Consider the following 12,030-nt stretch of genomic DNA (forward strand, 5'->3'; position numbering starts at 1 on the left):
TAATAATAAAAATTGTGGCCAACTTTCAGCTTTACATTAAGAAATTAGTTAGATTGGTACAGGGTGTTCGATAACATAGTGGCAGACCAAACTTATGTTTTTTTAAATGGAACACCCTATATTTTATTTTATATTCGAAATCCTCTTAACTTCCCCATCACAAAAATATAAAGGTTTGTTATGTTATATAGGGCTTTTACAAAGTTATAACCAATTTTTTATGAAAATCGTAACAAGTTCAGCTCCCTGTGTAAATAAAAAAACACAACAGCGATGGTTTATTGGTGCCATATTTTTTTGTTGATTGTGAAAATTTTTAAGAATTGCTGATATTGGTAATTTTCCTTATATCGAATACAGGGTGAGTCAAAACGCAAATACATTCTTTTCTCAGAAATTTTAAATGGAACACCGTGTATTTTATATTACTATCGAAAAATATCATTGCCGTACTTTAATTTTTGTATAATATTCCCTATGCCTAAATTTGTCAGTTTTCGAGATATTTTCATTTTTCAGAGCAAGTTATTAATTAGGGTGGTCTATTTAAAATTACTGTGAAAATAATGTACTTGCGTTTTGACTCACCCTGTATTCGATATAAAGAAAATTAGCAATAACAAGCATTTTTATAAATTTTGACAATCAACAAAAAAATATGGCACCAATAAACCATTGCTGTTGTGCTTATTTTTATTTATACAGGGAGCTGAACTTATTACGATTTTCATAGAACATTGGTTATAACTTTGTAAATACCCTGTATAACATAACAAACCTTTATATTTTTGTGATGGGGAAGTTAAGAAGATTTCGAATATAAAATAAAATATGGGGTGTTCCATTTAAAAAAACAAAAGTTTGGTCTGCCGCTATGTTATCGAACACCCTGTAACATTCTAACTAATTTTGTAATGTGAAGCGCAAAGTTAGCTACAATTTTTGTTATTAACTTTTATTACTATCTATTACTATAGTGGATCTACTAAGCTTTTTCACACTAATCAATCACTCTGATTTTGTGTTTACCTGTACAGGTGTGCTGCGCAGTAATGAACGCAACCTGTATCAGCAGCCAGATGGCCGGTACGGTGTTCGAGGAAGCATAGGGAACAATATATTAAAGAATCAGTCGTCTTAAAATGATTTTTCGAAAACGTTGCTAGCTCTTAGACCATTACCAGAATGACACATAATATATGAACAAAAGATTATGTAAAATTGGGAAGTAAAAAGACAAGTAAAGAGCGGCCAAAAAGTACATTCATAGTGAATTAGATGCTCTGAAGAAATTACAAAAATGTACTATTTCCTCAAAATCCTTTGGTAGCATCTTACCAAGCTTAACTTCATACGATTTTCATTTTGTAGTTCAAATGAAAAAAAAATGAAACTACCTCTGTAGGAAATCATACACCAGTTATTGACGTCGATCTGTGCAAAAATTCTATTAATTATTCCATGAAAATATTTTATTCAAATTCAATACTACTTACTGTGTTTGTATTTTGTTCGTAAAGTGCATTTGAATATTAAAATGAGTTTTTATGGAGAATCGACCGCATATATTACTTGTTTGTACCTTTTTATTTTCATTGTTTTTGTTACTTACTTTATTTAACCGTTCAGAAAAAACAAAAGATAGGTACGTACGGAGAGTTTTTCCGTCATACATACTGATTTTCACGTCATGGTAAACAATTAAAGCTTCCATGATTCTTTGACTCTTCTCAGCGACGCATATTCTACCCTTTTAACGCATTTTCAACGCATATTTGACACTTTTAACGCTTTTTCGACACATAATCAATGCATTTAACGCATATTCATCGAATATGCGTCAAAAGGCCAAAAAAGCGTAAAATATAGGGTGAGGCAGATAACTGGCCTATTAGAAATATCTCGAGAACTAAAGGCAACAGAATAATGAAAATTGGAATAAAGGGGTTTTGAAGGATGATCTATTAAATGAAAATATTTTCATCTCTTTGCAACTTCCGGTTATACCGGAAGTTGCTTATAACTTCGTTTTTTTAAATGGGACACCCTGTATATTTCTACATTTTTGGATTTTATTCGATGTCTTCTTTCTTAAAATATAAGGTTTTGTAATATTATACAGGGTATCTTAAAAGATAATTACGTTTTTTTATTAATTTCGTAGCAACATTCACACCCTGTAGAATTGTAGTAGTTTGACATCTAAAACTCTACTTACATTCAAATGATTTTTAATATACTCTACTATTGTTAAGAATCATTAGTATAGCTAAATTTTCAATTTTAGTATACAGGGTTGGTCGAAACTCGGAACGAGTATCTTCTGAGTTTTCTTAAATGGAACACCCTGTATTTTTGTATTGTAGTGAAATGATATTTTATAGTACTTTTTTGTTTCTTAAGCATTTCCTATACCTAACTGCTTTAATTTGTGAGTTATTGGTGATTAAAGCTAAACATTAATTGCAACAAAAAATACGTAAAATTTTATTAGGTTGGCCGTGAAAATACTCAATCCCAGATAATTTTTCAGAAATAAATACATATTAATCCAGACTACTCCTTAAAATTACCAATAATGGTTTAGCTATCGAAATACCTACTTAGTTAAGATTGTTGGTGCGATTAACAATTAAGCACAAATTAAAGCAGTTAGGTATAGGGAATGCTTAAGAAATAAAAAAGTACCATAAAATATCATTTCATTACAATACTAAAATACAGGGTGTTCCATTTAAGAAAACTCAGAAAATACTCATTCCGAGTTTCGACCAACCCTGTATACTAAAATTAAAAATTTAGCTATACTGATGATTCTTAAAAATAGTAGAGTATATTAAAAATCATTTGAACGTAAGTAGAGTTTTAGATGTCAAACTACTACAATTCTACAGGGTGTTAATTTTGCTACGAAATTAATAAAAAAATGTAATTATCTTTTAAAATACCCTGTATAATATTACAAAACCTCATATTTTAAGAAAGAAGACATCGAAGAGAATCCAAAAATGTAAAAATATACAGGGTGTCCCATTTAAAAAAGCGAGGTTATAAGCAACTTTCGGTATAACCGGAAGTTGCAAAGAGATGAAAATATTTTCATTTAATAGATCATCCTTCAAAACCCCTTTATTCCAATTTTCATGATTCTGTTGCCTTTATTTCTCGAGATATTTCTAATAGGCCCTTTATTTGCCTCACCCTGTATACGTCGACGTAGGTACGTTAAAAAAGTTGATTACGCGCCGAATATGCGTTAAAAGAGTCGAATGTGTCGAAAGCGTTGGATTGGAATGGTCAGAGGTCAAGTTTTCCAAACAGCTTCTTTCTCTACCCGTCATTTATCCCAAGGTTTTGACAATAGTGGTCTTGAATAGATATTTCACATTTTCTTCCAGTTCTTAAATGAAATATAACAGACTACCTCAGACAAAACCACCAGTAACTATCAGGTCGGTTTTAAACGAATAAAGTAAATGTCGACTACGTACCCAAAATAGTCAATACCACTTTGAAATTACGTCACTTTGAATTTTGTAAGAGTCAGTGTAACCAAACGCCGACTAAATCCATAAAAAAATCAATCCAAATATTGTGCTTTGCGGATCATTTATAAGCCTCAGCAATATATCCTCTTTTGTATTTAATACACTTTCTAACTTACAAAAAGCTTTTTGATGGTAAAGGGCTACGGCGAACATACTAACTAATCTCTTATGGTGATGGTATAAACTACAACTGTAATTTGTTAGGATCACGTGGCCAAAGAGAAGGCTCTCCAGACGATGTCGAGTATGTCAAGTGCACAGATAGTATCCGCTACCACTGCTATGCACAGCAAGTCAGCTGGCCTCAATCTTGGTCTAACTCATAACCCTGTACCCTATCCTGGAGCGGTAAGTTAGTTCCCCTCTTAATGCGCCGCCTCTGGGATCATACCATCAACAATACTCACCAATAATTCAGTAATAACACATGTAATTGTCGAAAAAAATACCAGGCAACTAAAGTTTTTCGTACACTTTTCTTTACGGCTTCAAAAACGATTTTCATGCATGCTTGTGTTTCCTATCTCTCATTTCTTCACCTGATTGAACTACGAGGGTCATTCGTAAAAAATAGTTCCCTATGCCGCTGAGAAAGAGTGCGAGGTGCTGGAAGGAATCTGGCAACACTGCGTTGGATATCAACTCTGCCTATTTTGTAACCCACCAGTTTCGCCTTGCTGCATTGATCACTGTCGGACTAGCATCCTTCGAATAGGAAGGTCCCGGTAGCCGTTACCGCCAATATGAAATTCATGCTGTGATACGTTTTTTAAGGGGTTACATAGGTCTTGCGGGTAAAAAAGTGACTTTAAAAAAAAATTTATCTCGAAAACTAAAAATTATTTTTATTTATAATTGATACATGTAAAAGTATAGTACTTAAGGTACTCTCAAAAAAATATTCAGCCAAAAATATTCATTTTTGTAGAGTTGACTGCAATTTTTCAACAACGGCCCTTTTGGCCATGGGCAGCATAACTAAGTCCAGTCTCATCGAAATCAAAAAATCAAAAATTTTCTTGTAGTTTATACCTCTGGCTAGTAGATGAATGAAGTAATTTAAAAAGAAATGAAATTTTAAGATTTTACATAAGTTTAAACACATTTTCGACCCCAATTTTTCTCATTTTTTCAAAAATGACCATTTTAAAAGTAGTTTTTTTTATAAAACAAAAACAACTTCACCTAATAAAAATTCCTTCGTTCATTCACTAGACAGCGGTATAAACTACAAGAAACTTTTTGATTTTTTTATTTCAGATGAGACTGGACTTAGTTATTACCCACCGCAAAAAAATGTTGTCGAAAAATTGCAGTCAACTCTACAAAAATAAATATTTTTGGCTGAAAATTTTTTTTGAGAGTACCTTAAGTACTATACTTTTACATGTTCCAATTATAAATTAAAATAATTTTTAGTTTTCGAGATATAATTTTTTAAAGTCACTTTTTTTACCCTCAAGACCTATGTAACCCCTTAAATGCAAAATGGATTTCACCTATATTCATCGTCAGATAATAATCGAAGTTTATGAATAAAAGTGCATATCTATTCAATAGTCCATGTGATGAGACCGCTCCCGTCTGAAAAACATTTCTGATTCGGTTTCTTTGTGGATTCCTATTCAAAAATGTATCCTTTAAACAAATCTGAAGGGTGCCGGGCGGAATTTTTGGGCAGAAATTGTTTAAACAATTTTTTTAAACAAATACAAAAGATCACGTTTTTTTGCTCTGAAATATATATTTTTGGGTTTTTTGGGTCATTCTAAACAAGAAAGATATCTTGCAATTTTTCTCAAAAATTGATAGTTTTCCAGTTATAGGCGATTTAAAATCTGAAAAATGTGAAAAAACGCATTTTTGAGGTTTAAAAACTCATATTTAAATTAGTATTTTTGAAGTTGCCTGATACTTAATTTGAAGGTTAAACATTCAGCTTCAAGATTCTGAAGAGTGATCGCGTCTAACTTTAATATATACCGTTGTTTTTTAATTGTTAAATATGCATGTTTATCCGATTTTTTTGCCGGTGCGGCACGCTCTATTTCAAAAATCTCCTATTTTCCTCCGAAAAATATTTTTTCAGATTCTTTAGGATATTCTAAATAATAGTTATTTATGATATAAGTGTTAAAAGTACACGTTTAAGGCACGCATGTGAAAGTTTGCAGAATGAGCGACAGCGAGTTCTGCAATTCACATGAGTGCCTTAAAAATGTACTTTTTAACACGCATATCATACAATATTTTTTCTACAAACGTAATTACAGGACAATATCTACAAAAATTTTTACTTGAACTTGACTGACATTCCAATTTTATATTTTTTTGACATTACATCAAAATTTCATATACGGTCAATACGAACTGCAGTGCCTTAAATTTTTTTTAAAGCACTAGTGCCTTAAAGTAGCATTTTTAACGCTCGTATGGAGTGCTAAAAATTGCATTTTTAACACGGTTGTAGAAAAAATAAGTTTCTGGACATTTTTCTCAAAAGTTAATAGTATTAAAGTAATAAGCGATTTAAAATTCGAAAAATGACAAATAAACGCATTTTCGGATTTTAAATCACTTTAACTTTAAAACTATTAACTTTTGAGAAAAATGTCAAGAAACTTTTTTTATTTAGAATGTTCCAAAGAATCTATAAAAATATTTTTCGGAGGAAAATAGGAGATTTTTGGAATAGAGCGCGCCGCACCGGCAAAAAAATCGGATGGACATGCATATTTAACAATTAAAAAACAATGATTTAAATTAAGGTTAAACACGATCACTCTTTAGAATCTTGAAGCTGAATGTTTAAACTTCAATTTAAGTATATGGCAACCTCAAAAATACTAATTTAAATATGAGTTTTTAAGCCTCGAAAATGTGTATTTTCGCATTTTTCAGATTTTAAATCGCTTATAACTCGATAACTATCAATTTTTGAGAAAATTTACAAGATACCTTTCTTGTTTAGAATGACCCACGAAACTTAAAAATATATATTCCAGAGCAAAAAAAGTGATTTTTTTGTATTTGTTTAAAAAAATTGTTTAAACAATGTCTGCCCAAAAATTCCGTCCGGCACCCTTCATATTTGTTTAAAGGGAGCATTTCTGAATAGGAATCCACAAAGAAACCGAATCAGAAATTTTTCTAGATGGGATCGGTCTCACCACATGGACTATCAATATGTTCGCAAATTGTGTAGAGAATTCAGTGAAGGCGACCGGATATTTACAATAAATCTGAAGGCCTTCTTCTCCCATCTTCACTGATGCTGTACACTAGTCTACACCATTTGCGAACATGTTGAACAGATATACACTTTTACCCATAAACTTCGATTAACTGACGATGAAGGTGTAATCCATTTTGCATTTAAAAACCGTATCGCAGCATGAGTTTCACATTGGCGCTAACAGCGACTGAGACCTCCATCTTCAAAGGCTGCTAGGCCGACACTGAGCAATGCAGCGAGTCTAAACTGGTGATATAAGAGAGAGGGAGAGTTGATGAGTAAAGCAGTGTTGCCAGATTTCTTCCAGCACGTAGCATTCTTTCTCAGCGTCATAGGTAGCCGTTTTTTACGAATGACCCTCGTACATTGTTTTAATGCACCTTTCTATTCTTACTTACATTCTTCGCTTTTTTCATCAGTCTTATCCTTCTCGATTTAACGTTTCTTTCTTTTCAGTTTTTTCTTTTTTCCTCATTTCTTTTTGTACTACCAAGGACTTTTATATTTGTGGCAATTCGATGTAGATAGTTTTTGTTGTATTTTTAACATCTCCAGACATTTTTTTCAATTACGAGACCAGTCGCGAATTTTTTCTTTATGTATTTGAATTATTTGTATAATAATAAATAATGTTTCTCTATAAACTTGATCACTCTACACACTGTACATCGGCTTTCTTTTCTGCCAGGAAAAATATAATTACTACCTCCTTAGTTATAGCATATAATAAAGAGAGATTATTACCTCGTGCTGTTTTTTGACTTTTCTTCTTTTAATTTTTGATGTTAATCTTTTCCTCATACTGATGGTTTTTCTGTGGTCTCTCCGTTTATCTTCACGATTTTTTGAAGTTTCTGTAGACAAGTGTATTTAACAATTTAGCTGGCCAGGATGTATTTGATGCTTAATTTGTTGCCTAAAATCAACGAAGTCAAATTACTTTTAACACAGACTAACAAAAATAATCTGTGAGCATTAAGCAAATGAATATCGATATGTTTATTGGCTTTTCCATCCTTGACCATCCACCAGAAATTACGCCGAAATAATATGTAATGTACTTGCAAGGTGCTTCAGGTTGTTATCATCAGTCTATGTTAGAAATAATTCGACTATAGACTACATTGCTTATACTAAAAATGCGGCGTTCTGCTTTTTCTGTTTTTGTATTTGTTTTACTTTGTTTAACAATCCATGAGCAGTAGAAACGTAGGGTTTCTATAGGGTAAGTGCTGTTTCACATTATAGGAATTTTTAACGTGCGAGGGATTTCCCGTGCGGTAGTTTTGTCGCACTTGTCCTTTTCACACAATAAGAATTGAGTCTCACGAAGATATTTTGCTATGTTGTTTGGTATATTATTTTTATTTACACTTTGTGGCTGAGGAGGTACATGATACGATGTCTGATATGTATCATTACGATGTATCATTAAAAATGGGTGTTTTTTGTCCATACTTTTGTCCTAACGTACTGTAATACGTATTTAATTCATGTGCAATTACTATTTTGTCAGTTATTATTTCTTATGTTTTCAATTAAAAGTCTTAATTTGTTTTTATAATCGTTGTTGTACTAAGATATTTGTAATAAAGTAATAAACTATTCTAAATGGGAAATAAGCCACAATTTAACTAAAAAAATTATTTTATTAACGTTTCGACATCCGATTTGGGCGTCGAAACGTTAATAAAATAATTTTTTTAGTTAAATTGTGGCTTATTTCCCGTTTAGAATAGTTTATTACAAAAACGCCACAAGGAAATAGCTTTAGAACAACATTACAATCTATGTTTTTTATGTACAGAATTTAAAAGACCCTCCGTCATCCACTCATTTTTAAATGTTGTTCCCCTGGTTTTAAATGTTGTTTTTAGATAATTTCACACAAGACGTGACGGCTCCAGTCTTCACCGAGTCGTTTACCCTATAAAACTAAATATAATTTCGTAGAATAAAAGGTATAGTTGGGCCATTCCATTTCAAATCATATTCAATGGAAAACATAATATTTTAATAGAAGGGACTCAAAAATGTCATTATATGGCATTATAACAAGTTACTTTGATTCAAAACAAGCTTTTGATCAAATTTTATAGTGTAGAAAACGTTAAAATACCGTTTTTTTTTACATTTTTCTCCATTCCCAAAATACATCATAATCGATTTGGCTGAAAATTTGCCCACAGATAGACAAAACATAGGACTTTAAGTGGTCAGAAGGATTTGAATTATATTACAATACCAAAAAAGTTACATACAATATTATAGTCAAAAATATAGGCGTCTACTGTAAGTACAATTAACTCGAAAATATCGACCTCACGACAAAAATTGTTAAAAATAAATTGTAATAATTGTAAATACGATTTATTTGGAACAATTTCAGTTCCTACCATTTTTATCGAAAATTTAAAAATGGCGGAGATATTGAGCAAAACAGGTTCTCCTTTAAAATCAAGATGGCTGCTAACGTAACGAAGGAATTCATTCGTGATTTTAAATTTAGGCTACTATTGACTCCCCTAAAGATCAGAAAAATAAAATTTTGGGCAGCTCGGCATCCAAGGTCAAATGCCATCCCGACTGGACTAATATATACTTTTGAGTCTGATATTACTGCATGTAACTTTTTTGGTATTGTAATATAATTCAAATCCTTCTAACCACTTAAAGTCCTATCTTTTGGCTATCTGTGGGCAAATTTTCAGCCAAATCGATGATAATGTATTTTGGGAATGGAGGAAATGCAAAAAACGGTATTTTAACGTTTTTTACACTATAAAATTTGATCAAAAACTTGTTTTGATTCAAAATAACTTGTTATAATGCCATATAATGACATTTTTGAGTCCTTTCTATTAAAATATTATGTTTTTCATCGATACTTTACTACAGAAAATGCAAATTTGTTTAAATAAACACCAAATCACTGTAAAATCGCATAAAATTTTTTGACCTTAAATATCTTATTTTTACGTCCCGCAGAAGCTATATACCAATTTTCAGACAAATCGGAGATCCAAAATTTTTTGCTTGAATTATTTGACATGGAATGTACCAGTTATATTATATGGGGCGAAATCAAATTATAGCGTTGTGGTTACGTTATCGTCGAAGAGAGAGAAATAAGAGGAACCGAATTCATTGGGTCCATCCTATCTATGAACGCAAAAAGATACGATTTATATATTTTTATATTCACACATATTGATGGAACACCCTCTATACTAAACGTTAATTGCAACTATGTAAAATAAAGTTTATTATATACTTAGCAGTTTTAATAATTACTGTTAGTTGTTATCAGTAACATATAATTAATTTTGCTGTACTTACCAAATTTGTTTTTTCTTTATCACCTAATACGTCAAATTCACTGTTAAGTCAAAGAACAGGTCTCGCTTCAATTAATGTTATTAATATTTCACTATCAATCTGAGACATCATAATATAAAACATATGTACCTACTTCAAACAGCCACAAAATGTAAATGAAAATAATGTACCAAACAACCAAATAAACTACCTTCGTGCGACTGAACGACAGTATCATATGAAAGATGCATTAAGTTCCCTATGCTACTGGGTGCGTAAAGACGGCACGGCTGCCGTCTGTTGTTGTAAACGAGGGACGGCATAAACACGGCGACTTCACCGAACGTTCCAACCACCGTCTAGTGAGAAAGGCTCCATATGATTACATGAGCCACCATTGGAATGTCGTCGTGCGTTCTAACCCTCGTACGTTTAAATTCTTATAATGTGAAACAGCACTAACACACCGATACAATATTTACATAAAATTACATTGTTGACTGTATGTCGTGCTGTTGACATTACGTTGATACTCCGGGCTCCGTGTAGCTCCTACAATGTACAAGGCATGCGCTCCTCTGCATATAAACCGCCACGGATTGGATTGCCGATGGTGAGCGCCGAACGGGAGCAGCAACCTATCCACTATGTGGAGCAGTTACACGGAGCACCAACGTAATGGATACGTGCCTTAATAGAAACAAGAATTCTTTTAGAAAATTTGAAGCAATCTTTGTAAATTTTCATTAAAACTGATAAAATATGCATTACATTAGGCAATGAACATAAATAGGGTAAAATACTACATACTACAGCAAGTAGTATAAAACTGGTGAAGAAAAGAAAGTTGATTTATTCAAAACAAACAGGAAATGTAGTAACTTAATTCTATAACATAAAATATACAGCATGTCCCTGTAAGTTGTATCCATATGGAAAACTTTTTATTATTAATTTTACGAAAAAAAGTTATTTTTCATAAAAAGCTTTGCATGGTCCAAAACCTAAGATTTAACCATCAAATATCAAATTTTTTGAATATTATACGAGGTAGCTATGTCAAAAAGTTTGAATTTCACTCAAGAGTAAAGTAGTTTTATTTTTCACAATATTGAAAATTGCTATTATGAAAAGTTGTTTGGAATTAAAAACTATATTCTATTAGTATGCAATTACATTCTTCTACTTGAAAAAATTTTTTTGAAAAATTATGGAAGGTAACTAACATTATTTTCAGTTATTTCAATTCTGATAACTTTTTTATTTTACTTTATTTTATTTTACAACATTTATTATTAATTTTATGAAAAAAAGTGATTCTTAATAAAAAGTTCTGGATGGTCTAAAACCTAAAATACAACCATCTTATATCAAATTTTATCAATTTTATACGAGGTATGTCAAAAAAGATAAATTTAGATCAAAAGTAAAGTAGGTACCTTTATAGTTCAGAATATTTCAATTAGAAGGATGTAATTACATACTGAAACATAGTTTTTAATTCTAAATATCTTTTCATAATAACATTTTTCGATATTGTGAAAAATAAACGTATTTTACTCTAGAGCGAAATTCATATTTTTTGACATACCTCGTATAAAATTGATACAATTGGACATAAGATGCTTGTACTTTAGGTTTTAGACCATGCGGAACTTTTTATTAAGAATCACTTTTTTTCGTAAAATTAATAATAAAAGAGTTATCTGAATTGAAATAACTGAAAAATAATGTAGGTAATCCATAATTAAAAAAAAATTTCAATTAGAAGGATTTAATTGCATACTATAGTTTTAAATAATATAGTTTTTAATTCCAAACAACTTTTCTATAATAGCAATTTTCAATATTGTGAAAAATAAAGCTACTTTACTCTTGAGTGAAATTCAAACTTTTTGACATACCTACCTCGTATATTCAAAAAATTTG

The 12,030-nt window shown here is 31.2% G+C and overlaps 1 protein-coding gene across 3 annotated transcripts in view; it reads left to right on the top strand.

Annotated features, from left to right (window-relative positions):
• The window catches only part of LOC114328891 (transcriptional enhancer factor TEF-1), a 522,782-nt gene that overhangs the window by 472,367 nt on the left and 38,385 nt on the right, over positions 1-12,030 (top strand). For 2 of the 3 annotated variants that reach the window (XM_028277869.2, XM_028277867.2), the window contains exon 5: positions 3,753-3,896. The exons of the other annotated variant lie outside the window; for it this stretch is intronic. In XM_028277869.2, the coding sequence (XP_028133670.1) occupies positions 3,753-3,896 (144 nt within the window). The remainder of the gene's footprint in view (positions 1-3,752; positions 3,897-12,030) is intronic. 3 annotated transcript variants of the gene reach the window in all.

This window comes from Diabrotica virgifera, chromosome 2, assembly GCF_917563875.1.
Source record: "Diabrotica virgifera virgifera chromosome 2, PGI_DIABVI_V3a".
NCBI lineage: Eukaryota > Metazoa > Arthropoda > Insecta > Coleoptera > Chrysomelidae > Diabrotica > Diabrotica virgifera.